At 38.4% G+C, this 24166-nt stretch overlaps 1 protein-coding gene across 2 annotated transcripts in view; it reads right to left on the bottom strand.

Annotated features, from left to right (window-relative positions):
* LOC145437047 (uncharacterized) overlaps nt 1-24166 on the bottom strand; it is a 65661-nt gene that overhangs the window by 33487 nt on the left and 8008 nt on the right. Inside the window, exons 3-7 of one of the 2 annotated variants that reach the window (XM_080314211.1) lie at nt 8641-8741; nt 7903-8061; nt 7420-7528; nt 7156-7355; nt 5498-5662 (exon numbers count right to left, since the gene is read on the bottom strand). In XM_080314211.1, the coding sequence (XP_080170337.1) occupies nt 5498-5662; nt 7156-7355; nt 7420-7528; nt 7903-8061; nt 8641-8741 (734 nt within the window). Of the gene's footprint in view, nt 1-5497; nt 5663-7155; nt 7356-7410; nt 7529-7902; nt 8062-8640; nt 8742-24166 lie in introns of both variants that reach the window. The other variant, XM_080314210.1, reaches the window with a different exon arrangement.

The raw sequence follows: 24166 nt of genomic DNA on the forward strand, positions 1-24166 counted from the left end.
GATCTTGGTTGCTACCACGCTTTATAATTTAGTTATAACTAAAACATTGTCTTGCAAGTGGACGTTAAACACGGTGTGAAAGCAACCAACGATTTAATATTTTCTACTTCGTCTGCTATAGGTTTGACGAATTATTCAACGCTTCATGATGCCTGATTTAGTTCTGGTTCAAAATGCTAAGCATCAGTACCAGTGAACAATGGCAACGGTAAAGAGTAAACATACAACAAAGAAAAACGCATACATGCTATGCCATCGCCATAAAAAGCCACTTGTAATTTATTTTGTAGTTAACACTAATACTGATTTAAAAAACAACTAGTATATACAAACGTTATGTGCTAGTGTTTTGATTGAGATATCGTCAGTCCTGTAAATCTAAGGGTCCCCGCGTTTGATAACTATTTGGAAGCAGGGTTGTAACCAATGTTCCCTATAATTTTTGACGAGTCTGCGCACACTCACCAACTCGCCGCGCAGACTCTTGGACAACAGTGCGTAACGACTAAAAAAAGGTCATCACTTCGGATTTTTTGTGCGCAACTTGGATTTTCTGTGCGCAGAGACCGTCTCAGCTCTGCGCATTTGCGCACGTGCGCAGCTTAGGGGGAACATTGGTTGTAACCAAGTCACATGGTTCCGAGTCACCAGTCAATCTCACTTTTGTGGTTTTGACTCGAGTCAAGTCGAGTCATTTTCAATTCATCACCGAATCGAGTCCGAGTCCAAGTCACCGTTTAAAGGGTGAAGTCCGAGTCATAGTGTTGTGACTCGAGTCTGAGTCCAAGTCACAGTATTGAAGCCTTGTTCAACTTATGTTTTTAATCCTACTTGGGTGATATCGAATTCCTTGTTTGCCAAACATGCTCATTTTGTCCCTATCAGAGTCTTGGCACATGTTTATTTAGGCAGATAGCGAAAAGTTCCTGGCCTCATTTACCGATGCTACAGATAGACGAGACTGGCCGCCAATATGATAACTTTACTAATCTTAGAACTTTAAATCGAATATCTGTCTTGTCAGTCTGATACATCACAAATACAAGCTTTCAGTTTTTATTACGAGCACATCGACGACTGCTCACGAATAGCTATAGAGAACCAACGAATTTACGTCTACATACTATCTGATAGAGAACCAACGAATTCACGTCTAGATACCAGCTGATGGAGAATCAACAGATGCATGTTTATGTGGAGGTACAGTTTTTCTTTCACATTATCAGGTGCTTGACTAAAAAAAGTTACCTTTACTGCTCTGCTCCCGAATTAGTCGCCGGGGCGTTACTTCAGTACTGATTTACTGTATCTTTGTCGAATTTGCCTAACAAAAATTCTCAAAAAAGAGGACAAAATCTCAAAAATTAGGCTACTTCTTAAAATTGTTAGATTGCCTAAAACAGGGCTGGCCAACCTTTTCAGCCAAAGGGCCACATTCGATTGACGAACTATTGCGCGGGCCACTAGCCGCGCGAAGCGCGAAATTTTGTTGAAGTTTATAGGTCAATAATATTGTCACTTGACTATATTGCGGGACTGTTCTATATCGCTGGGCTAAGTTTGCGAGGACTGGGCTATTCGGCGCATGGACATATCGATATCGAAAGCTGCGACCAACATGCGTCAATCATTTGGTGCCTAGGTTTCATAGTCGACGGTCTTACTGCGAGCCTAAACGCAATGTCGCATAGGCTGGGTTGAACGACACTTTGTCTCGTAATCGCGAATATAGTTAGACTCAATCTGATACATTAGGTATTCTTCCATTTTCACAAAAGGGCAACAATATTGAAAACAAGAAATCGAGTGACAACATGTTGCACCAATCTTGAAGAAAATTTTTACCTTTGATAAATCTATCGCAAATTATTCTGCTTTATTATAGTGTACGAAGATATACCAATATGTCAATGGCTGATGGATCTGTCAATGCGTCGGAACTGATATTTCAATCATCACATCTCAAGTGTTGCGGCAAGAATAATCAAATTTTTGGTTCGCCTTGCAAGTTCACAATCTGTGCAATCCATTTTTAATGATATTAGAAATTTCGGAAATTACCTCGCGGGCCACGGGTTGGCCGTCCCTGGCCTAAAAAAACTAAAATTTGGTTCAATTCCAACCAGTAGAAAGCAATGCTATGAGAAAGAATTTGGATTATTCACAAATAGAAATTTTCGAATTTTACCGAATACCTCATGATATTGTTAGATTGTGTAAAAATATGATTCATAGCAAATTTGGCCAATTCCAACTAGAAGAAACGAAGTTATTAGAGTGAAATATTTTGGATATGAAAAAATAGTCGGCTTACTATTACTACTATATAATTATAATATATGAATGAATTTCTCACTAAAAATACTCCATAATTATTTTCAAATCCAAAATTTACTCCTCTCATATGATTGATTTTACTTTTTAAAATTAAGCCAGATTTAGTGTTCTTTTTGTGCAACATAACAATTTTATCAAGCAACCACCTAGTAAAATAAAACAAGACGTTATTTTGAACAGCCATATTGTAAAAACATCACACAACATTAGCCATTCATTATTACTCACGCGCACAATGCACATACCTAACGAAACGTCAAATGGACGGAGGGTATTGTGTGTTTTCACAGACAGCAGATCAAATCAATGAGTTACACTTCAAAAATACTAAAGTGGAAAGGAGATCCACAGATATGTTAAAGCGGCATGGCCTTACAATAAATCCACATCTACTAAATACAAGTTCCACTAGTGCACTATATGCAGGAATTTACAAGCATTTTTGAACCACACTGAAGAGCGTCCCCACTCATTCTTTCTAGTCGCTTAAAAATGCAAAGAATCATCGCCTTCAAATCTACACATGAGCATATCCGTCTTTTCCAAGTACTTGACCATTTGAGTCATTTCATTGGCTCTAATTGAACTTTGCTTCGATTGTTTGCTTGTATGATTGAAAAGTCTTGAGTACTTTGATTGCGAGGATCTATTACGTCTTTATCAATGGATGATTTTGTACAATGCATTGCTGCTATGTACCATTGTCTGTTGTTTTTACGGCGGCATATCTGACATCAGACGAGTGCAACGAAAGCAGTGGTGACAGTTAGCGATGTCGCCAGAACTCGTCAGATGCGTTGATCTAGCCATTACGATTCGCAGATATCTTCATCTTCAAGTCATACAAAATAAGCCGAGTAAATGACTTGGGTCGAGTCATGCGTAATGACTCTAGTAAAAGTCGAGTCCATCCAAATATTGACTCGAGTTGAGCCGAGTCATATTCCCATTTCAAGAAAATGACTAGAGTCAAGTCGAGTCACAAAAAAATCTGGACTCGAGTCTGACTCGAGTCATTACAACCCTGTTTGGAAGCACTGCAGGAGGTTTATCTACGATCCTCCATCTCATCCGCGTAAGCGGTGTCTTAAAAAGTCTAGAATTGGGCCGTGCTACAAGTCGGCAGATAAAGCTAATGGTACGTGGGTCTATGTCGGTTGCATATGAAAGTCGAAAGGTAAATCTTATCTATTGATACGAGAACGTATTGTTTTGAGGGAGTAAATGACGAACTCGTCACGCGTCCACTTTCTAATGCTGATATTGATTCGCCGAAAGATAGGACCGAAACTACTCTTACCGCGATGCCACACCTATGTCTGTCAGACTTGTACAAACTACCAATTTAGCAAGTTTTACCAATCTAGGTCTAATTCTATTTGCGAATTTTGAAAAGTCTAAGTAGTTCTAGCTCTAGTTTGATCTGTACATGTCAAGTAAGTGTTGAATAATCAGAAAACACGTATCGTGCTTTGACCTGAATCGTGATACCGATGTCTTGCAGTGTAACATTCTTTTGGCCATTGGCAGGTCAAAGCAATCACTTCCATTAGTAGTGTAGCCAGAACAAAACCCATCTCACTTCAAAGTTTTACTGACGTTCGTGCCAGGGTTGTAATCCAGTCTTAATGTTCCAAGTCACCAGACAATTTGACCTACTTCTGTGAAACTCTTGGGTGAAATATTATATCTAGGGTTGCCATACCGTCCTTATTTCTAAGATTTCTCCTTGTTTTAAAGGGCCACGTCTTAGAAAACTCAACTGGTCTTACTTCTAAGAAATGTCCTTCTTTTCGACTTGCGTCCTCATTTTGTCTTATTTTCAACAACTACAGAACGTTGATCGTTTACTTGTGGTAGCCTATCTGTGTTGAAATACCTGCAATTGTGACATTAACCTAGATGCTATTTCAACTTATATTGATACCCCAAAACACAGGAAGTGTATCGTTGATTAATTAGAGCAAGTCGATTAAAAATATTTTCACAAATCGATCAGCACCAACGATCACAGACTACAATGCAGCTGCTGCTTAGGGTATCTGGGCATTCCATACTGTCAATGTCAAACACCAGCAATCATTCCTCACCGACGATTGCACATCGTAATTCTTCAAAGAAATATTTCCCGACCCCCACATCGCAAAGAAGTTTGCTTTGGCCAGGACCAAGACTGCAAGCATTGTTACTGGGGTTCTTGCTCCATACACCCAAAAAACGATTTTGTCTGAACTTGGTGTGGAGCCTTTTTCATATTGATTGACGCCTCTAGTCACAACGAGGTGAAGGAGTTATGTTTATCACCCTATAGGGGGCCCGAGACCTTTTTTTCGGCGAAATTTATGAAAAATGATATTCCACGGCTGATATGAGTACAAAGTATGCAAAAAAAACCTTTTACTGCCATTCTAATTTTTCGACTGTCCTTGTTTTTGGATACATGTTGATGCCAACCCTGATTATATCGAAGGCCTCGGATTCAATAATCACCTAATTCTTTCACCACAAACAGGTTTATCCAAACAGTTGATGGTTTTTAAGGGTTGTATATTCAAGTTCTGTAGTTCTAGTAACCAGTTTTAAAAAATGGGCGGTTTTAGTTCGAGTTGTATAGTTGAGAATTTCGGAAACACAGTAGTTTGTCTCATTTGTAGTAGGCCTACTATATGTACCACTGTGCGATATACAAAGTTGAAGATGTACAGCAGCACATACGTATTAGTACTTTCGACTTGTGCTTCAAGATTATTATCAAGAGAGTTTTCATTGACTAAATACAGTAGGGTTACCTGCCATACGTCCAGACATGCCTGGACATGTCCGGGATTTTAGGGTTCAAACTGCGTCCGCGAATGCTCATGATCAGATATGACAACCCAATGTGTATCGCTGATTTTGCCTACACGGTTGTCCCAGTAGAGTTTGAATGTATAGTGCAAAACAAAGCTGCGTGAGAAATAAACAGACCAAGTAGGTCCTACAGTCGATATATTGGGGTTTACATAATATTTACCGCCTATGCATTCAATATCAGTTGAAGTATAGAGCATCAAAGCTCGACTGTAAGGTAAGGGACAGTAATTGGGCAATTCCTAATATTTAAATAACATCGGTGTGATGGCATAGAGGACGGTATGATGCAAGCCTTCGTAAGACTCACTTGAACAAGAATTCTTAATGCAAAACCCGCGAGTCTGTGAAGGTCCACTACAAAGACTGGAATCCACTTTGTTGTCCTTCTCATTTAGACAAATTCTCGTTCGCGTCTTAGATCCAACTCCACATGTGACGCTGCATCTATCTGTCCAGGGGCCCCAATGTGTTTCTGGACATGAAATGAAATGGTGGATGCGAATTGATTCTAAAATAGCTGGTTCGTGGTACAGAATTGGAAGATAGCTTTCAATACAACATCCATTGTAATAAAATAATTATTGTACTCGAAGACTTTTAGGGTGCCTCTTTTCAAGAGTTAACGGCACACTAAAGGGATTTAAGTAGATTGAAAAGCAAAACCTAAATGGGAAAGTGTGACGTACCAATCCGAATTACATACCATGAAGTCCGCAATGTAACGATGGCAACAATACCAAACTTTGAAATGCACGGTACTATAGTAACAACGCAATTTGAAATTGAACAATAGCAAACACGAATTAGAAAAAAACGAGTGGGAAATTTTTAAGTTATACAGAAATCTTTTTATCTACATAAAATAGGCCTGTTCAATTGAATAATGGTTGATTCTTCTAATACATTTAAATGAAACAAGGATCTGCCTCGCGCAATGACAGTAAACATTTCGTCATTATAGTTTTGAGCGCACGAAGGGTGTTCACTTATACTCCGTACGGTCATTTGCGCAAGTTATCGAGCGAATCAATTTAGTGATGTGTTGCGTTATCCTTTCAAACAATCTTCGTGATGTACGCCCTACATACCTACTATCACAGTGGCGCTTAAATTCGCAGACAACGTCACTTGCATTAAAGGCAGCAAGTATAGGCCTACTTGCTCATTAACACTATGATAACAACAGTGAAACCGCCGATTTGAGTAACTTTTCAAAACGATTGGACACGTCGCCTAGCCAAGGTCAGTGTAAAAATACGGGGCATATTTTCTGGTCAATAATTAGGAGCTTGATCCGAGCGTTTTAACACTCTTGCGTTGGAGCATTTCAATTATGCTCTGGATAGCCCTTTTTATGAGAAAATATAATGGATCTCATCTAACTTACGTGGTAATTTTTCAGGCGAAGAGAGGCATTATGGCCCGTCGGATCAAAGTAGATATTAGGTTGGGTTTTCGCCCCTTAGGGTAAAAAAGAATCTTAACGGATATAATGGCCAGTGAACGTGGGCTTTCTATACACAGACGTCGAAAACGTTTGTCCTGATGTCTCAACCAACACGTCGAAAAATGGAAGGCAAGAACCATTCTCTTTCTCCACAGTAAATTGTAGAGCCGGGTGGAGACAATTCAATTTCTTAATCACAATATTACACTGTCGCTCATTATTAAAAGCGACAGAGGTGTCGTCGGGATATCCATAGTAATGGAGAGGTTTTGAGACGTATTCAAACATTTTCTTCTCATGCTAACCCTCCAATATATCTGCCAAACTAGGGCCCAGGGAAAAACCCATGGCGATACCATCGATTTGCCTAAACATCATGTCGTCGTCTTCGAGTTATGTGTAAATTTTATTACAATGGGTGTTGTATTGAAAGCTATATCCATTCTAATGAGATTCCATGTAAGCAAATGCGCAGCAAAATGATGTGAGCTCTATACAGTTTAGTAACATATACCAACTTTGGCATGACTTTTTCATTGTATCTTCGATCCAATTAACGTATTTAGACACATCTGTGTACACGCCTGGAGCTTTTGCGGCTCCACAGTGAAACGCCCCGTAACTCGTTATCCCACGAAGAATATAATTGCGCCCATTTTTGCAAACCAACGGTCCACCGCTGTCCCCAAAGCAGCTGTCATGTCCTCCTTTTTCATGACTGCAAAATCATTGGCAATTTTCCTCGCCTATCATTCAAAAAGACAAAGGCGTACCCTGCGCACACAGTATTATCAATGACTTTGATTCCCTGGCGTTTGTGCCAGGCGATGCAGGTCTGTCTTGCGATTATTTTGACGATGGCTTCCTGAAGAATATCAGGTAGAAGACCATCTATAAAGCGAAAAAACGATATTATACTCCAGTGCAAACAAACGTAATAAGCTTATATTGAAATGACAACTTACATTCATTCAAGCATCAGTCTATAGAAACCACTTATAGGAGGTTGAATCTAAATGACAATAGATATATTGGAATAAACTTCTGTTCTTTACAATTATGTGCGTTACGGATAAATTAGTTGACATTTCATCAGAGGTAAATTTAAACGTATGTGCCCTATATAAACATGCTACCGCGAATTCCTGTGCTATAACGGAAAAGGTATTGAGACATATATGTATATACGAGCTACAATAACTAAAATTTTAGAGTTCCAAGATTTCAAACTGACGACTGGTAATTCAAAGTATATCAATACTTACTTTCATCATATCCCCAACCAGTTACGTAACATAAAGTTCCTACGGCTACTTGGGAATTGGCTGACGGTAAGGTCGCTGCCCGCACGATTGGAGATAGTGTGACCGGCCTTTTCATTTTGATGAGACAAATGTCATAATCCAAAGTAACCACATTGTACTCTGTCGGAAACACAGTATAATACAAAAAGAATTTCAACTCAGTGCAATGATTTTAAATTTGATGCATGCATTGTAGATTTCCAATGCAAGAAACGGTTTAAGCACTATATGTGTACGATATGCTTTTAGTTATTATAACGCTACAGAACTCGTAACTCTCTTATTATGACTTGTTGAAGCGGAAACTAAATATTGAAATAGTTTCTCAATGACTAATTATAACTTAAATTCTGTTATCGATATTTAAATGCCACTCATATATAGTTGTTATGTGTGTATTCTATCTTAACACTTTCATTAATCGAGGGAATTAGATTTTGTAGATGTAAAATTTAGATACTGTCACAGAGAATATAACATTAGTAACTAAGATTCCATGAGGATCCATGCACTTGAAGACCACACTTTATTTATTCAATGCTTTCTACTTGATATTTTGGGCGCAGCCTTATTAGAGCTGTCTCGTCTCAATTGGTGCAAATATCAGCATGCGATTGTGTTAAACGGTTCAATATTTAGTAACATCTTCATTTATTGGTTCGTAATGAGTGCACGATAAATAGCCTAGTTTTGAATTACCCTTATGACAGCACACAGTGTCCGCTTCTCCGAATCTCGCGAATTTCCCGACGCCACTCTTACGGGTTGTGCCCATTGTAATGTTGGTCGCAGTTCGTCCCCTACATAGTCATCGACAAATTTTGTGCATAATTGTGTATGCAGTAAGCACAGGATAGTCTCGAACTTGAGAAGTTCCACTGATGCAACACTGGGTTGTAACCAAGTCGCAAGGATCCGAGTAACTAGTCAATCTCAATTTCATAGTCAAGTCGAGTAATTTTCAATTCAACACCGAGTTAAGTACGAGTTCCAAGTCAGCGAGCAGAATGTCGACTCCGAGTCATGGTAATATGACTCGAGTCCGAGTCCAAGCCATTGTGTTGACTGCTCAGTTTCCAGTTAAAGTATTGTTAAACCCACTTTTCATAACCTGTTTGGTGATGTCGACTGGTTCGCATTTATAATATACTAATTTTTTGTCGACTTTAGCAGTTTCTGGTCTCATTGTAAGTACTAGTACCAATAAACGAAATCCCAATAGTGTGGTCAATTTACTGTTCTTCGAAATGACAATGAAATGTATGTTTTGGCCGTCCGAGTCTTGAGTCATATGCCGTGGTTCGAGTAATGCGCAATGACTCGAGTCCAAGTCGATTCAATACACATATTGACTCGAGCCGTGTCGAGTCATTTCCGGATTTTGAGAAAATGATTCGAGTCAAGTCGAGTCATCAGAAAATCGTCGAACTCGGGTCATTAGGCCTACAACCTTGGAGCCATGGATTCAAAACGGATGACATATGAAATATTCAACAGGGTCTCAACAATCTCACTTTTATAGTTTTCACTCGAGTCAAGTCAAGTAATTTTCAATTCACCGCCAAGTCACTGCCAAGTCCAAGTCAGCTAGTAGAGGGTCGAGTCCGAGTAATGGTATTTTGACTCCTAGCTCCCAGTCATTATGTTCACTGTTCAATTTTCAGTTTATTACGGTTCAACCCACCTTTTCACCTCTGCTCGAGTGATATAGGATAGCTCGCAATCATAATATAGTAATTTTCCTCAGTCTTAATAGTTTCTGGTTCTATTTTCCGAGTATCAGCAGTAATCGACGAAATACCAAATGTGGTAGCTTCACTATTCTTCGAAGTTACAATGAAATCTCTGTTTTGGATATCCTTGTCTCGAGTCATTCGACTTGATCCGAGTCATGCAAAATGGCTCGAGTACAAGTCGATTCAACACGAAAACGACTGAGTAGAGTAGAGTAGTTTTACGCATTTAAAGAATGACTTAGGTCAAGTCGAGTTACCAAACATTCTCGACTGGAGTCGAGTCGAGAATATACCATACAGCAAGGTTCCCAACCTTTTTGTCTTCATTCCCCTCTTCTGATTTATTCCGAGTCTTCATTCCCCACTGCCCCAAACTCCTATATGCCCTTTAGAAATGCCCTTCCATAACATAGTGACTGCATTGCAGTCACTATCTCACTTGAAACGACCTGAAATTGACCCGTGCTGCCCAATCTAAACTTATACAGTTGACTTGCTTTGAGTTCGAAGAAACCGCTATTATTATTATTGGCAAACTGAGTAAGAACCTTTGAAATATGTTGCTTTGCTTCAGTTTATGGGGCTTCATTGAATCATTCGAGAGGGTCTTAACCCTTACGAAGTTGGTGTATCATATATGATATGACCTGTCTCCGTGACCAATTTCTCCATGTTAACACGCCCTAGACATCGGGTACTACGATTTTTTTGAAAAGCTGAGACTTCCCCGATTCATTTGGTTTGATTTGATTCATTTTAATTTGCAAAAATGAAAATCAAATAAAAAAAACTAAAAAATGGTTATCACCTGAAATTTTCAGATATTTTCCGAGTGTGAAATATTGTTGGAAATTCTGCCAGAATATCAGAAGTCGACTTGTACGGTACTCAGTGTAAATTTTCACCGATTCGAACACCAAAACGTGTTCTGGGGAGTTTTTTTGAGGGGGTTGTTAATTGTGGTGGCGCTTCAGTGATTTTTAAGATATAATCCAAGTTCAAGTCCAAATTCATGACGGCATATGAGTCATAAACTGGTTTACTATGTCTGCAAATGGTTGGATATGACAAAAGAAAGTATACTGCGTTGTTTTAGGCCATAAACCGGACGGTAGGGGCCCGATCGGGCCTTGATCATGAACCTGACCTTGATGACCACTCACTGACCACGCCCATTATAAATTTTGCTTTCATTTTCCATTTTTCGATATCTGACTAACCGCTCGGTTTACAACCATGGTTGACGGCTTGTCTGAAACCATAGTGTCCTATATGGTGTCGACAAAGGCAAATCTCACGCCTCAGTGAAATTGTATCACGTCACAATTTTCATTTGGCTACAGGCAATTTCACGGTCATTTTTGACCGACTTGCCGAGCATTAAATTTGGTAAAACGAGTATCAATCGAAAGCTGACTCTGCACTGATTACGAAAATATATGTGGTGGGGGAATATAAGTGGCCCGGGAACTCCCACAATAAGCCTCGAATTTTTGATTGTTATGGAGATTGGCATTGGGACGCAACAATGCAGTCTGGCGAAACGAGAGAGTAGCTCAAGAGAAAAAGAGTCAGACAGCATTGTTGCGTCCCAATGACAATCTCCATAACAATGAAAAATTCAAGGCTGATTGTGGGAGTTCCAGGGCCACGAGCGGAATATAATTTATATTTTCGTAATCAGTGCAGAGTCAGCTTTCGATTGATACCCGCTTAATCAAATTTAATGCTGGGCAAGTCGGTCAAAAATGACCGTCAAATTGCCTGTAGCCAAATGGAAATTGTGACGTGATACAATTTCACTGAGGCGTGAGATTTGCCTGTGTCGACACCATATAGGACACTATGCTGAAACCAGGCAACGGTGGCTACGCACCATTGTTGGGATCAAGTCACAGTAGTATATACGATCGCTCGCGAACTAGCGTGGGGTTCTTATGGGCGGGGTCGCATGCTAACGCGAAACCGGGGGTGGCATGCTAACGTTTTCGTCTTATGGCGGGGGTGGCATGCTAACGTTTTCGTCTTATGGCGGGGGTGGCATGCTAACGTTTTCGTCTTATGGCGGGGGTGACATGCTAACGTTTTCGTCTTATGGGTGCGGTCGCATGATAACGCGAAACTCGTGGTGGCATGCTAATGTTTTTAGGTATACGTGCGGCGACATGCTAACGACGATAAATGTGTCTGTCATGTATTCTTACGGGATCTGTGGCGACTCGCCATGTGTTCTTGCGGTCGTGATTCGTACTTTCAGGCATCTCTCGCGCGGTGTTGAATATGTACGAGTCACCAACAATACCCGCGCGGACGGAAACGTGGTTTGTTGTGAGGATTACGCGTGCGACCTATATTTCGAATGACCTGCGCGCTGACTTATTTCTCGTCCAGTCGCTACTATCGATTATTACACTAGACCGGTCAGTGTGAAATAGTTTGATTGTAAATTATGATATATGATGTCGTAGTTTAGTCGTGTCAAATGACCGATCGTGTTCTCTTTCCTCGCTATTGATTGCTACCTGAATAATACTTTCGGCTTATTCGCTGTTTCGCACCTACAGAATAGTCTGCTGTTCACAGTCACAACTTCATCGCGATAGCACAATTTTCACACCTCGATCAGTAGAACAACACCGCACTAACCCAGTTGTCGAATCACATAGGTCATACATTTTACGCGAAATGAAATATTGTATTGTGGTATACAAATATGCAAACTATTCTTTCAATTCAACAAGTCTAGTTAACGAATCGATTTTCAAGCTGCCGACACAGTTTTTAACACGAGTGAGTTGATATTTCTTCCCGGATACGAGCGAGGCTTTGTTCCATTGGTCCAAAACCACCTCGCCAGTATCATCCTTCAATGTAAAACTGTATAATTTCAACTCCTTTCCGGCGCCAGAATTGACCATCTTCTCCTCTCGAGAAACACAAGTAGCGGCGATCGAGACGTATTCATCTTTATTTCCGTATACCGATTCACAGGTCAATAATGGGTATTCTTCAGTCGTATGTCTCGATTTTCCATGCAGAGTTACTGACGAAGCCCGACCAAGTAATACAGCGGGTTTTCCAGTAAATTTATCAATTTGAACCCAACCGGATTTGACCATGAGTTTTTTTCGTTTGGTGAATGCTTTCTCAATGTTCCCGAACAAATCACGATTGAAACACGTGAAAGATATCTCTTCGTTATTGCCGTCGATGAATATACCTTTGAGATATTGGCTAACGCCACCTCTTTTGAGTGATGAGACGAATTTGACGCCGACGTGAAAATTTGAAGTTGCTCCGACTTGCATAGTGTTGACGCTGTTCGATGTCATATCGTTTGATAAAGTGGGAGTCATCAGTGTAACTCACTACACAAATCAAGTTGAATCGTATTTGAATGTATTGATTCGACCCAACTCAAATCCTATTAACGCGATCTGTTGAATCGAACGTAACCTGAATATTACTGACGCCAACATTCACCCTCATCGGATCATTCACACATTCCACGCCGCTGTTTTAACACTTATAGAATCAATACCAACTATCTCTGACCCGATAATATTCAATCATTTTGGTAATTTGCCAACTTTAAATCCATTCGCGGGATGTACTAAAGGTAAATCCAAATAATCCAGAATGAAATATTTGGACTTTGACATTGTGTGAATTGAAATAGGATTGACAAACATGACTACCAACTTTGATCCAGCCACATTTCAAGATTATACTTTGAAACAAGTAATGTAACATTACAACTCTATTCACAATCCTGCTTTCCGTTTGTCAAAGAGATATTTTAACATCTTACCATACTCAAAAGAATTATTCACAACATTAACAATTGTTAAAAATCTAGTTTCACTTACTTGATTATATCATTACAACTCACAAATTTGAATTAATTCATCCTGGTTGTATTCGTATGCTCTATCTTTTTATTCAATTGTAAAGGTTGTTACTATTCTGAAGACAAAGTATTTACTAATCGGCGCATATACGATTTGACTTGGACATATTATATTTTGAGTATACGAGATTTGAATGTCTGAACAATAACTGAGAATTAATTTATCACAAATAAATCCGTATATTACAGCGTAAAAGATATTGGGGTGTCAGCAACTCTGTACGATCGTAGTTACAACCACATTAACTAATCCACCCAGGCAACTCGTCATGATCATTCCTGAAATCAACACAAACACGACCACTGACTTGAGTTAACCGCGAAACACCATCAAGTTTTAAATCCGCTTGCAGCTGACGGATTATTCGAATGCATCGATGGGGAATATTATTGAACTCGTCGGTATTGTTACTTCAACAAATTACACCGACTGCGAAAGTTAATATCGAATGGTAAGACTTGATCACATATTTGTTGATCACAGACATGACGAAAAAAAAAACATTACCGAGATTTTATAAACTAGTCATATTACTCTACACATCTATCAATATCAAAATGCGAGTCATCCAATTTTTCTACTAAAGTAACATTGCACTTTCGGATTCGAATTCGGTATAGTCATACAAATTGTATTAAATCCAACATCAAAACAAAAGGAATTTTTTTTTAGTTTATTGAAATCAAATCATTCGTCTTCGACTTGTGCTTTTCTAGATTACCCGCGACAATTCGTTTCGAGTGAGTTGTAACCAAAGTCAAGATATCTTTGTGTCCACAGATATGGAAGATGAATATAGCTAACACAATCACGAATCGACGTTTCAGAGTATTTCACGGGTGTATTAAACTTGTTAGTGTCACCTATCTAAAAGTACGCACGCGTTCGATTTCCATACCGACTGTTGCGATGTTTAGGATTCACTTACAATAACCACGGGTGAGGATTTAACATCAATGTTGTTACTGTCGGAATTTGCGACAGAGAATTGAAACATATGCACTTTACAGAGTGTGAAAATATCACTTTGAGTATCGAGTACCGTTCGAAGCTAGCGATCAATTCTTAATCATTTCAGTAACTCCCCATTGTGCGTGCTAAATGTAAAATATCGCGAGGTTATACACTCTAAGACTTTGATTATTGTAAAAGTAAATTGTGATATGTTTGTTAGATGCATCCAATTCAACTAGAAGTGTCTAGTATCCAACACTCGTAATATCAAAAAAGTACTTGCTACGCTGTAATCCACTTAACGTGTTTTGTATTGTTGTTCATTTGTAGTATTGATTGTTTTTGAACCCTCAAATAATAATTCCCGACATGAAACTAAGCCGCCGAAAGTCGTTACCATCACAAAGAAACAATTTGCACGATGTTTACTAAATGTATCCTATAGTTAGGTGTACTGGAATTATTTGTAAAACACACACACACACACACACACACACACACACACACACACACACGATCAGATAAATTGGAAATTTTTCCGTTGTCATTCGCTAAAGTAAATGTCATCACAATACTCTGTCACTAAAAGACGTTACTTGGACGTGCTTGCATTCTAGACATAGTTCTGATTTACCCAACACAAGACCCAAGGACAACCCTAGTTTCAGCCGAACACAGATATCCAAAATATCACACACTTCGCTATTCCTAAAGCACAAACACACGATACAAAATAATACTTGTTGTGTTGTTGCGGCATCATCACTCAACAATATCACCCTCAATACAAATGATGTTTATGTGTAACATGCTATTGATTTGAACCACACCCACCTGACGGAAGAGGATTTACTCAATCTTTACAAAATGGATATTGACCAACATCACATCACCGGATTGTATCTGTTTCGCTGGATACGAGTTATGTTAGTTTAACAGTAAACAAATTTCACCCTCTTGGATTATGAACTCAATGCGTTAGCAGTCATTCAATATTTTGTTTGTGTCAACTAGTTACTTTGTATGTTACCCCACAACTCTTACAAAAGTACGAAGGATATTAACATCGCACTAAGCAATTAACTTTACTCGATATTCTCGCATTACGAAACTAAAGAATGGTTGGTTAGACTCTACAAACTGTTTCGATATCACAAGACCTTTATTGTCTGAATGGGTGTTCATGTATCTTAATAATCAAATAGTTCAACACAGAACTAGTACTAACAGAAACATCAGAGTTGTTAACACAAAAGTTTGTATATGTGCACAGTATGCGAATACCATGTGTAAGTATAGCACAATTGCGGTGTCCATCCGAGTTTAGTTAACACAAATTTATTACAACGGAGTCACGTAAACTTTCGTGAAAGAAAAGCATACTCACTTCCAGAGGGTTATGTCAACACCATAGCAGTTCCCCAACAACAAAGTACATATGTTTCTAGCCACGGTCCTTACATCTTTCACATAGATCAATCTACTTTGCTAACGAAAAGTGCTGAGTCATCACATGATCGCTCTCACAACAAAACAGCTAGTAGATATTATCATTCAAAATATTCCTAACCCTTTACACACCAGTAACAAATCATACAACGAATATGTTTTGTGGGTCGAATTGTTGTTCAGTGTCAAGTCTACCTGTTGAAACATACATTAAACAGCGCAATCCAATTAAAACCACGAATCTATTTTCATTTCGTCACATACAGAAAAATAAATTTTCTTTCTCCAACACATACTTGTAACCAATCGCTTTCATTAAACACAAAACACCATAATAGTATTTACTTTCTACAACATAGACATTCCGATGTAGTCAAGAAATATTTTTATTAATCAAAATCATCGATTTCTGTTCACGGCGTTAGTGTGTGCATGTCATACCTGTGGGCCCCGTATTAAAATGGACACGACACGACTGACTGTAAGGAGATAGAAGTCTATCACATCGATTTACATGTAGTCTTCGCTACGGTTTCAAAAAAACGAATCATCTCTTTTGCATTGATCTAGACCGAGCAAGTTAGTTAATGGCCATGATTGTGTTTGTCATATGCGAATGATAGGGTTACTGTCAAATCTACATACAACAATCTTCTGACGATCATAATAGCAATTTCATTTTCCGCCCCTTCATAATTGTACAACTCGGTAACTACGTTTAACAAGACCAATCACACTACCGGCGTTGAACACAAGATACCTACCCAAGTAAAAATATCATTCTGGTTTGGACAACTGACGTTTACCTGTGTAAAATTATCATTTTCACTTGGAGGTCCACCGTTACCTAACTAAAATACCATTGTCCTTTGGAGATTTATCGTTTACCCAGTGTAACAATCCCCTTTTCACTTGGAAATATATTTTTGACCTGAATAACAAACCCCTTTTCACTTGGAAATCTATTTTTGCCCTGGGTAACAAACCTTTTTCACTTGGAAATATATTTTTTCTCTGGGTAACAAACCTTTTTCACTTGCAAATATATTTTTTTCCTGGGTAACACACCTTTTTCACTTGGAAATATATTTTTTCTCTTGGTAATAAACCTTTTTCACTTGGAAATATATTTTTTCTCTGAGTAACAAACCTTTTTCACTTGGAAATATATTTTTTCTCTGGTTAACAAACCTTTTTCACTTGGAAATATATTTTTTCTCTGGGTAACAAACCTTTTTCACTTGGAAATATATTTTTTCCCCGGGTAACAAACCTTTTTCCCTGAGCAACAAACCTTTTTCACTTGCAAATATATTTTTTCCTGGGTTACAAACCTTTTTCACTTGGTGATCCGTCGTTTACCTGAGTAAAAATATCATTTTCCTTTGGGGATCTGGCGTTTACCCAGTGTAACAATACATTTTCTCTTGGTCATCTAGCTTTTCCTAGAGTAACAAAACCATTTTCATTTTGAAATCTGACAAACACACCTGACAATTTGGTATTTGTTGTATTGACGATAGTTTGAAATAGATTACAACGAACAGCGACGGAAATATACACGGACTACCGGTTTCAGAGTATACCCCCTTCAGTCGTATCACATCAATATCATCGGTTACCCACATACAATATCCTCTTGTACACCGAAATGCATGTTTTGGAAAATTGGACAATAGACTTCGATAGTTCTGTGATGTCCGGGTTCGTGCTTTGGATTTTCCAGAGTCAAAATGTCTGAATAAAACACCTCCTCGACGATGGTTGGTATGTGGATAACGGGGTTCGGAAGACGGTTGGATTTATGTCACCCATCGCGATAACAATTCCAGGTCGAGTTTTCCCCCGCATGTTTACTATATTGTGTCTTTATTGGTCAATGTATGTCTCGACATTCAGTTTGAAATCGGAAACCCTGATAAAGTATGTAACCGGATCCGGATATCAACTCTGAATCGATAAACCAATGAACAATATTCAAAGTAAACATGTTACATTCCACGAAAAAATACCATCCAGACATACGTCGCGCTTGTTTGCCCACAACAGTATACGCGTAAATGGAGGTGTGTGACATTGCATGCAATGTGTTGGTATACAAACATCGGGGGATAGGCCTTCGATCCACAGACATTATCATAGCCGGTAATTTTGATGCAGATCGAATGTCACCCGATAACAATACCAATAAGCCACATTGCAATGACTCTGAGTCAATCTGAAGCATGACATACAGACACACATACATGGAACCGTAACATGGGTTATTCGCACGACGGTGAAAGTGAACTATACAGCATATACAAATAGAGCGTTCACAGTCAAATATGCGAACCATGCACAATCATATACCCAGATTTTTGTTGGATACGTACGAAACCAATAAATCGATACATTTCTGTTCCTTCTACATCAATAATACAAGCGTCATTCCAATGCATCGCTCGAATGTGAGGTTCATCGGGTGTAAAATCCATGTCAAATAACACCAAAGTGTGCTTTCCGTGTTTTATTATTTCCACCGACGCTTCTTGTCTGTGTCGTAACACTATGGTGCGGGGAGTTGAAAAACGGTGGATTGTGAAACGGATTGACATGACCAACTGAATCGACGTCAATAGACTTGTGACGATGTCGTTTCAAAATGCTCCGATATGACGAGTCCAACCCCGATCTCTTGTGGTGACGACCGTTTCGAAATGTCACCGGACGAGCTAGACCCTTACGAAAGTGTGTTTTATGATTGCGTGTGAAATCACGAGGTAGTGTTCTATTGTGGTGTACGATTGCAGTCTTCATTCCACAGAAACATACCTTATTGGATCACAATATCAGTCCGACATTTGCACGATATTTATCCGGAGTCGTTATGTGGGAGTAGCGACATCCATTGATCGTGACTGAAAGACTGATCGCAATCATTTCGAGCACCGTACTTCGATAGTTCACTTAGATCAAACGCTGTAGTCTCAGCAGAAAACTTCGGTGTCGACAACACGATGGATATTGACCGATGTATCCAATTGATCTGGGTTGTCCGTCTACAGATAGGGTCATGACTATCTTGTAATGTTACAACACGATAACACCATCGAATAAATCAGTGAACGGTGTCGAAATATCGATGTAATAGCGCGGACTCAGAGTCATTGCAATGTGGCTTATTGGTATTGTTATCGGGTGACATTCGATCTGCATCAAAATTACCGGCTATGATAATGTCTGTGGATCGAAGGCCTATCCCCCGATGTTTGTATACCAACACATTGCATGCAATGTCACACACCTCCATTTACGCGTATACTGTTGTGGGCAAACAAGCGCGACGTATGTCTGGATGGTATTTTTTCGTGGAATGTAACATGTTTACTTTGAATATTGTTCATTGGTTTATCGATTCAGAGTTGATATCCGGATCCGGTTACATACTTTATCAGGGTTTCCGATTTCAAACTGAATGTCGAGACATACATTGACCAATAAAGACACAATATAGTAAACATGCGGGGGAAAACTCGACCTGGAATTGTTATCGCGATGGGTGACATAAATCCAACCGTCTTCCGAACCCCGTTATCCACATACCAACCATCGTCGAGGAGGTGTTTTATTCAGACATTTTGACTCTGGAAAATCCAAAGCACGAACCCGGACATCACAGAACTATCGAAGTCTATTGTCCAATTTTCCAAAACATGCATTTCGGTGTACAAGAGGATATTGTATGTGGGTAACCGATGATATTGATGTGATACGACTGAAGGGGGTATACTCTGAAACCGGTAGTCCGTGTATATTTCCGTCGCTGTTCGTTGTAATCTATTTCAAACTATCGTCAATACAACAAATACCAAATTGTCAGGTGTGTTTGTCAGATTTCAAAATGAAAATGGTTTTGTTACTCTAGGAAAAGCTAGATGACCAAGAGAAAATGTATTGTTACACTGGGTAAACGCCAGATCCCCAAAGGAAAATGATATTTTTACTCAGGTAAACGACGGATCACCAAATGAAAAAGGTTTGTAACCCAGGAAAAAATATATTTGCAAGTGAAAAAGGTTTGTTGCTCAGGGAAAAAGGTTTGTTACCCGGGGAAAAAATATATTTCCAAGTGAAAAAGGTTTGTTACCCAGAGAAAAAATATATTTCCAAGTGAAAAAGGTTTGTTAACCAGAGAAAAAATATATTTCCAAGTGAAAAAGGTTTGTTACTCAGAGAAAAAATATATTTCCAAGTGAAAAAGGTTTATTACCAAGAGAAAAAATATATTTCCAAGTGAAAAAGGTGTGTTACCCAGGAAAAAAATATATTTGCAAGTGAAAAAGGTTTGTTACCCAGAGAAAAAATATATTTCCAAGTGAAAAAGGTTTGTTACCCAGGGCAAAAATAGATTTCCAAGTGAAAAGGGGTTTGTTATTCAGGTCAAAAATATATTTCCAAGTGAAAAGGGGATTGTTACACTGGGTAAACGATAAATCTCCAAAGGACAATGGTATTTTAGTTAGGTAACGGTGGACCTCCAAGTGAAAATGATAATTTTACACAGGTAAACGTCAGTTGTCCAAACCAGAATGATATTTTTACTTGGGTAGGTATCTTGTGTTCAACGCCGGTAGTGTGATTGGTCTTGTTAAACGTAGTTACCGAGTTGTACAATTATGAAGGGGCGGAAAATGAAATTGCTATTATGATCGTCAGAAGATTGTTGTATGTAGATTTGACAGTAACCCTATCATTCGCATATGACAAACACAATCATGGCCATTAACTAACTTGCTCGGTCTAGATCAATGCAAAAGAGATGATTCGTTTTTTTGAAACCGTAGCGAAGACTACATGTAAATCGATGTGATAGACTTCTATCTCCTTACAGTCAGTCGTGTCGTGTCCATTTTAATACGGGGCCCACAGGTATGACATGCACACACTAACGCCGTGAACAGAAATCGATGATTTTGATTAATAAAAATATTTCTTGACTACATCGGAATGTCTATGTTGTAGAAAGTAAATACTATTATGGTGTTTTGTGTTTAATGAAAGCGATTGGTTACAAGTATGTGTTGGAGAAAGAAAATTTATTTTTCTGTATGTGACGAAATGAAAATAGATTCGTGGTTTTAATTGGATTGCGCTGTTTAATGTATGTTTCAACAGGTAGACTTGACACTGAACAACAATTCGACCCACAAAACATATTCGTTGTATGATTTGTTACTGGTGTGTAAAGGGTTAGGAATATTTTGAATGATAATATCTACTAGCTGTTTTGTTGTGAGAGCGATCATGTGATGACTCAGCACTTTTCGTTAGCAAAGTAGATTGATCTATGTGAAAGATGTAAGGACCGTGGCTAGAAACATATGTACTTTGTTGTTGGGGAACTGCTATGGTGTTGACATAACCCTCTGGAAGTGAGTATGCTTTTCTTTCACGAAAGTTTACGTGACTCCGTTGTAATAAATTTGTGTTAACTAAACTCGGATGGACACCGCAATTGTGCTATACTTACACATGGTATTCGCATACTGTGCACATATACAAACTTTTGTGTTAACAACTCTGATGTTTCTGTTAGTACTAGTTCTGTGTTGAACTATTTGATTATTAAGATACATGAACACCCATTCAGACAATAAAGGTCTTGTGATATCGAAACAGTTTGTAGAGTCTAACCAACCATTCTTTAGTTTCGTAATGCGAGAATATCGAGTAAAGTTAATTGCTTAGTGCGATGTTAATATCCTTCGTACTTTTGTAAGAGTTGTGGGGTAACATACAAAGTAACTAGTTGACACAAACAAAATATTGAATGACTGCTAACGCATTGAGTTCATAATCCAAGAGGGTGAAATTTGTTTACTGTTAAACTAACATAACTCGTATCCAGCGAAACAGATACAATCCGGTGATGTGATGTTGGTCAATATCCATTTTGTAAAGATTGAGTAAATCCTCTTCCGTCAGGTGGGTGTGGTTCAAATCAATAGCATGTTACACATAAACATCATTTGTATTGAGGGTGATATTGTTGAGTGATGATGCCGCAACAACACAACAAGTATTATTTTGTATCGTGTGTTTGTGCTTTAGGAATAGCGAAGTGTGTGATATTTTGGATATCTGTGTTCGGCTGAAACTAGGGTTGTCCTTGGGTCTTGTGTTGGGTAAATCAGAACTATGTCTAGAATGCAAGCACGTCCAAGTAACGTCTTTTAGTGACAGAGTATTGTGATGACATTTACTTTAGCGAATGACAACGGAAAAATTTCCAATTTATCTGATCGTGTGTGTGTGTGTGTGTGTGTGTGTGTGTGTGTGTGTGTTTTACAAATAATTCCAGTACACCTAACTATAGGATACATTTAGTAAACATCGTGCAAATTGTTTCTTTGTGATGGTAACGACTTTCGGCGGCTTAGTTTCATGTCGGGAATTATTATTTGAGGGTTCAAAAACAATCAATACTACAAATGAACAACAATACAAAACACGTTAAGTGGATTACAGCGTAGCAAGTACTTTTTTGATATTACGAGTGTTGGATACTAGACACTTCTAGTTGAATTGGATGCATCTAACAAACATATCACAATTTACTTTTACAATAATCAAAGTCTTAGAGTGTATAACCTCGCGATATTTTACATTTAGCACGCACAATGGGGAGTTACTGAAATGATTAAGAATTGATCGCTAGCTTCGAACGGTACTCGATACTCAAAGTGATATTTTCACACTCTGTAAAGTGCATATGTTTCAATTCTCTGTCGCAAATTCCGACAGTAACGACATTGATGTTAAATCCTCACCCGTGGTTATTGTAAGTGAATCCTAAACATCGCAACAGTCGGTATGGAAATCGAACGCGTGCGTACTTTTAGATAGGTGACACTAACAAGTTTAATACACCCGTGAAATACTCTGAAACGTCGATTCGTGATTGTGTTAGCTATATTCATCTTCCATATCTGTGGACACAAAGATATCTTGACTTTGGTTACAACTCACTCGAAACGAATTGTCGCGGGTAATCTAGAAAAGCACAAGTCGAAGACGAATGATTTGATTTCAATAAACTAAAAAAAAATTCCTTTTGTTTTGATGTTGGATTTAATACAATTTGTATGACTATACCGAATTCGAATCCGAAAGTGCAATGTTACTTTAGTAGAAAAATTGGATGACTCGCATTTTGATATTGATAGATGTGTAGAGTAATATGACTAGTTTATAAAATCTCGGTAATGTTTTTTTTTTCGTCATGTCTGTGATCAACAAATATGTGATCAAGTCTTACCATTCGATATTAACTTTCGCAGTCGGTGTAATTTGTTGAAGTAACAATACCGACGAGTTCAATAATATTCCCCATCGATGCATTCGAATAATCCGTCAGCTGCAAGCGGATTTAAAACTTGATGGTGTTTCGCGGTTAACTCAAGTCAGTGGTCGTGTTTGTGTTGATTTCAGGAATGATCATGACGAGTTGCCTGGGTGGATTAGTTAATGTGGTTGTAACTACGATCGTACAGAGTTGCTGACACCCCAATATCTTTTACGCTGTAATATACGGATTTATTTGTGATAAATTAATTCTCAGTTATTGTTCAGACATTCAAATCTCGTATACTCAAAATATAATATGTCCAAGTCAAATCGTATATGCGCCGATTAGTAAATACTTTGTCTTCAGAATAGTAACAACCTTTACAATTGAATAAAAAGATAGAGCATACGAATACAACCAGGATGAATTAATTCAAATTTGTGAGTTGTAATGATATAATCAAGTAAGTGAAACTAGATTTTTAACAATTGTTAATGTTGTGAATAATTCTTTTGAGTATGGTAAGATGTTAAAATATCTCTTTGACAAACGGAAAGCAGGATTGTGAATAGAGTTGTAATGTTACATTACTTGTTTCAAAGTATAATCTTGAAATGTGGCTGGATCAAAGTTGGTAGTCATGTTTGTCAATCCTATTTCAATTCACACAATGTCAAAGTCCAAATATTTCATTCTGGATTATTTGGATTTACCTTTAGTACATCCCGCGAATGGATTTAAAGTTGGCAAATTACCAAAATGATTGAATATTATCGGGTCAGAGATAGTTGGTATTGATTCTATAAGTGTTAAAACAGCGGCGTGGAATGTGTGAATGATCCGAT

The sequence above is a fragment of the Botryllus schlosseri genome, chromosome 4, assembly GCF_051294905.1.
Source record: "Botryllus schlosseri isolate E-star chromosome 4, Bs_hap1, whole genome shotgun sequence".
NCBI lineage: Eukaryota > Metazoa > Chordata > Ascidiacea > Stolidobranchia > Styelidae > Botryllus > Botryllus schlosseri.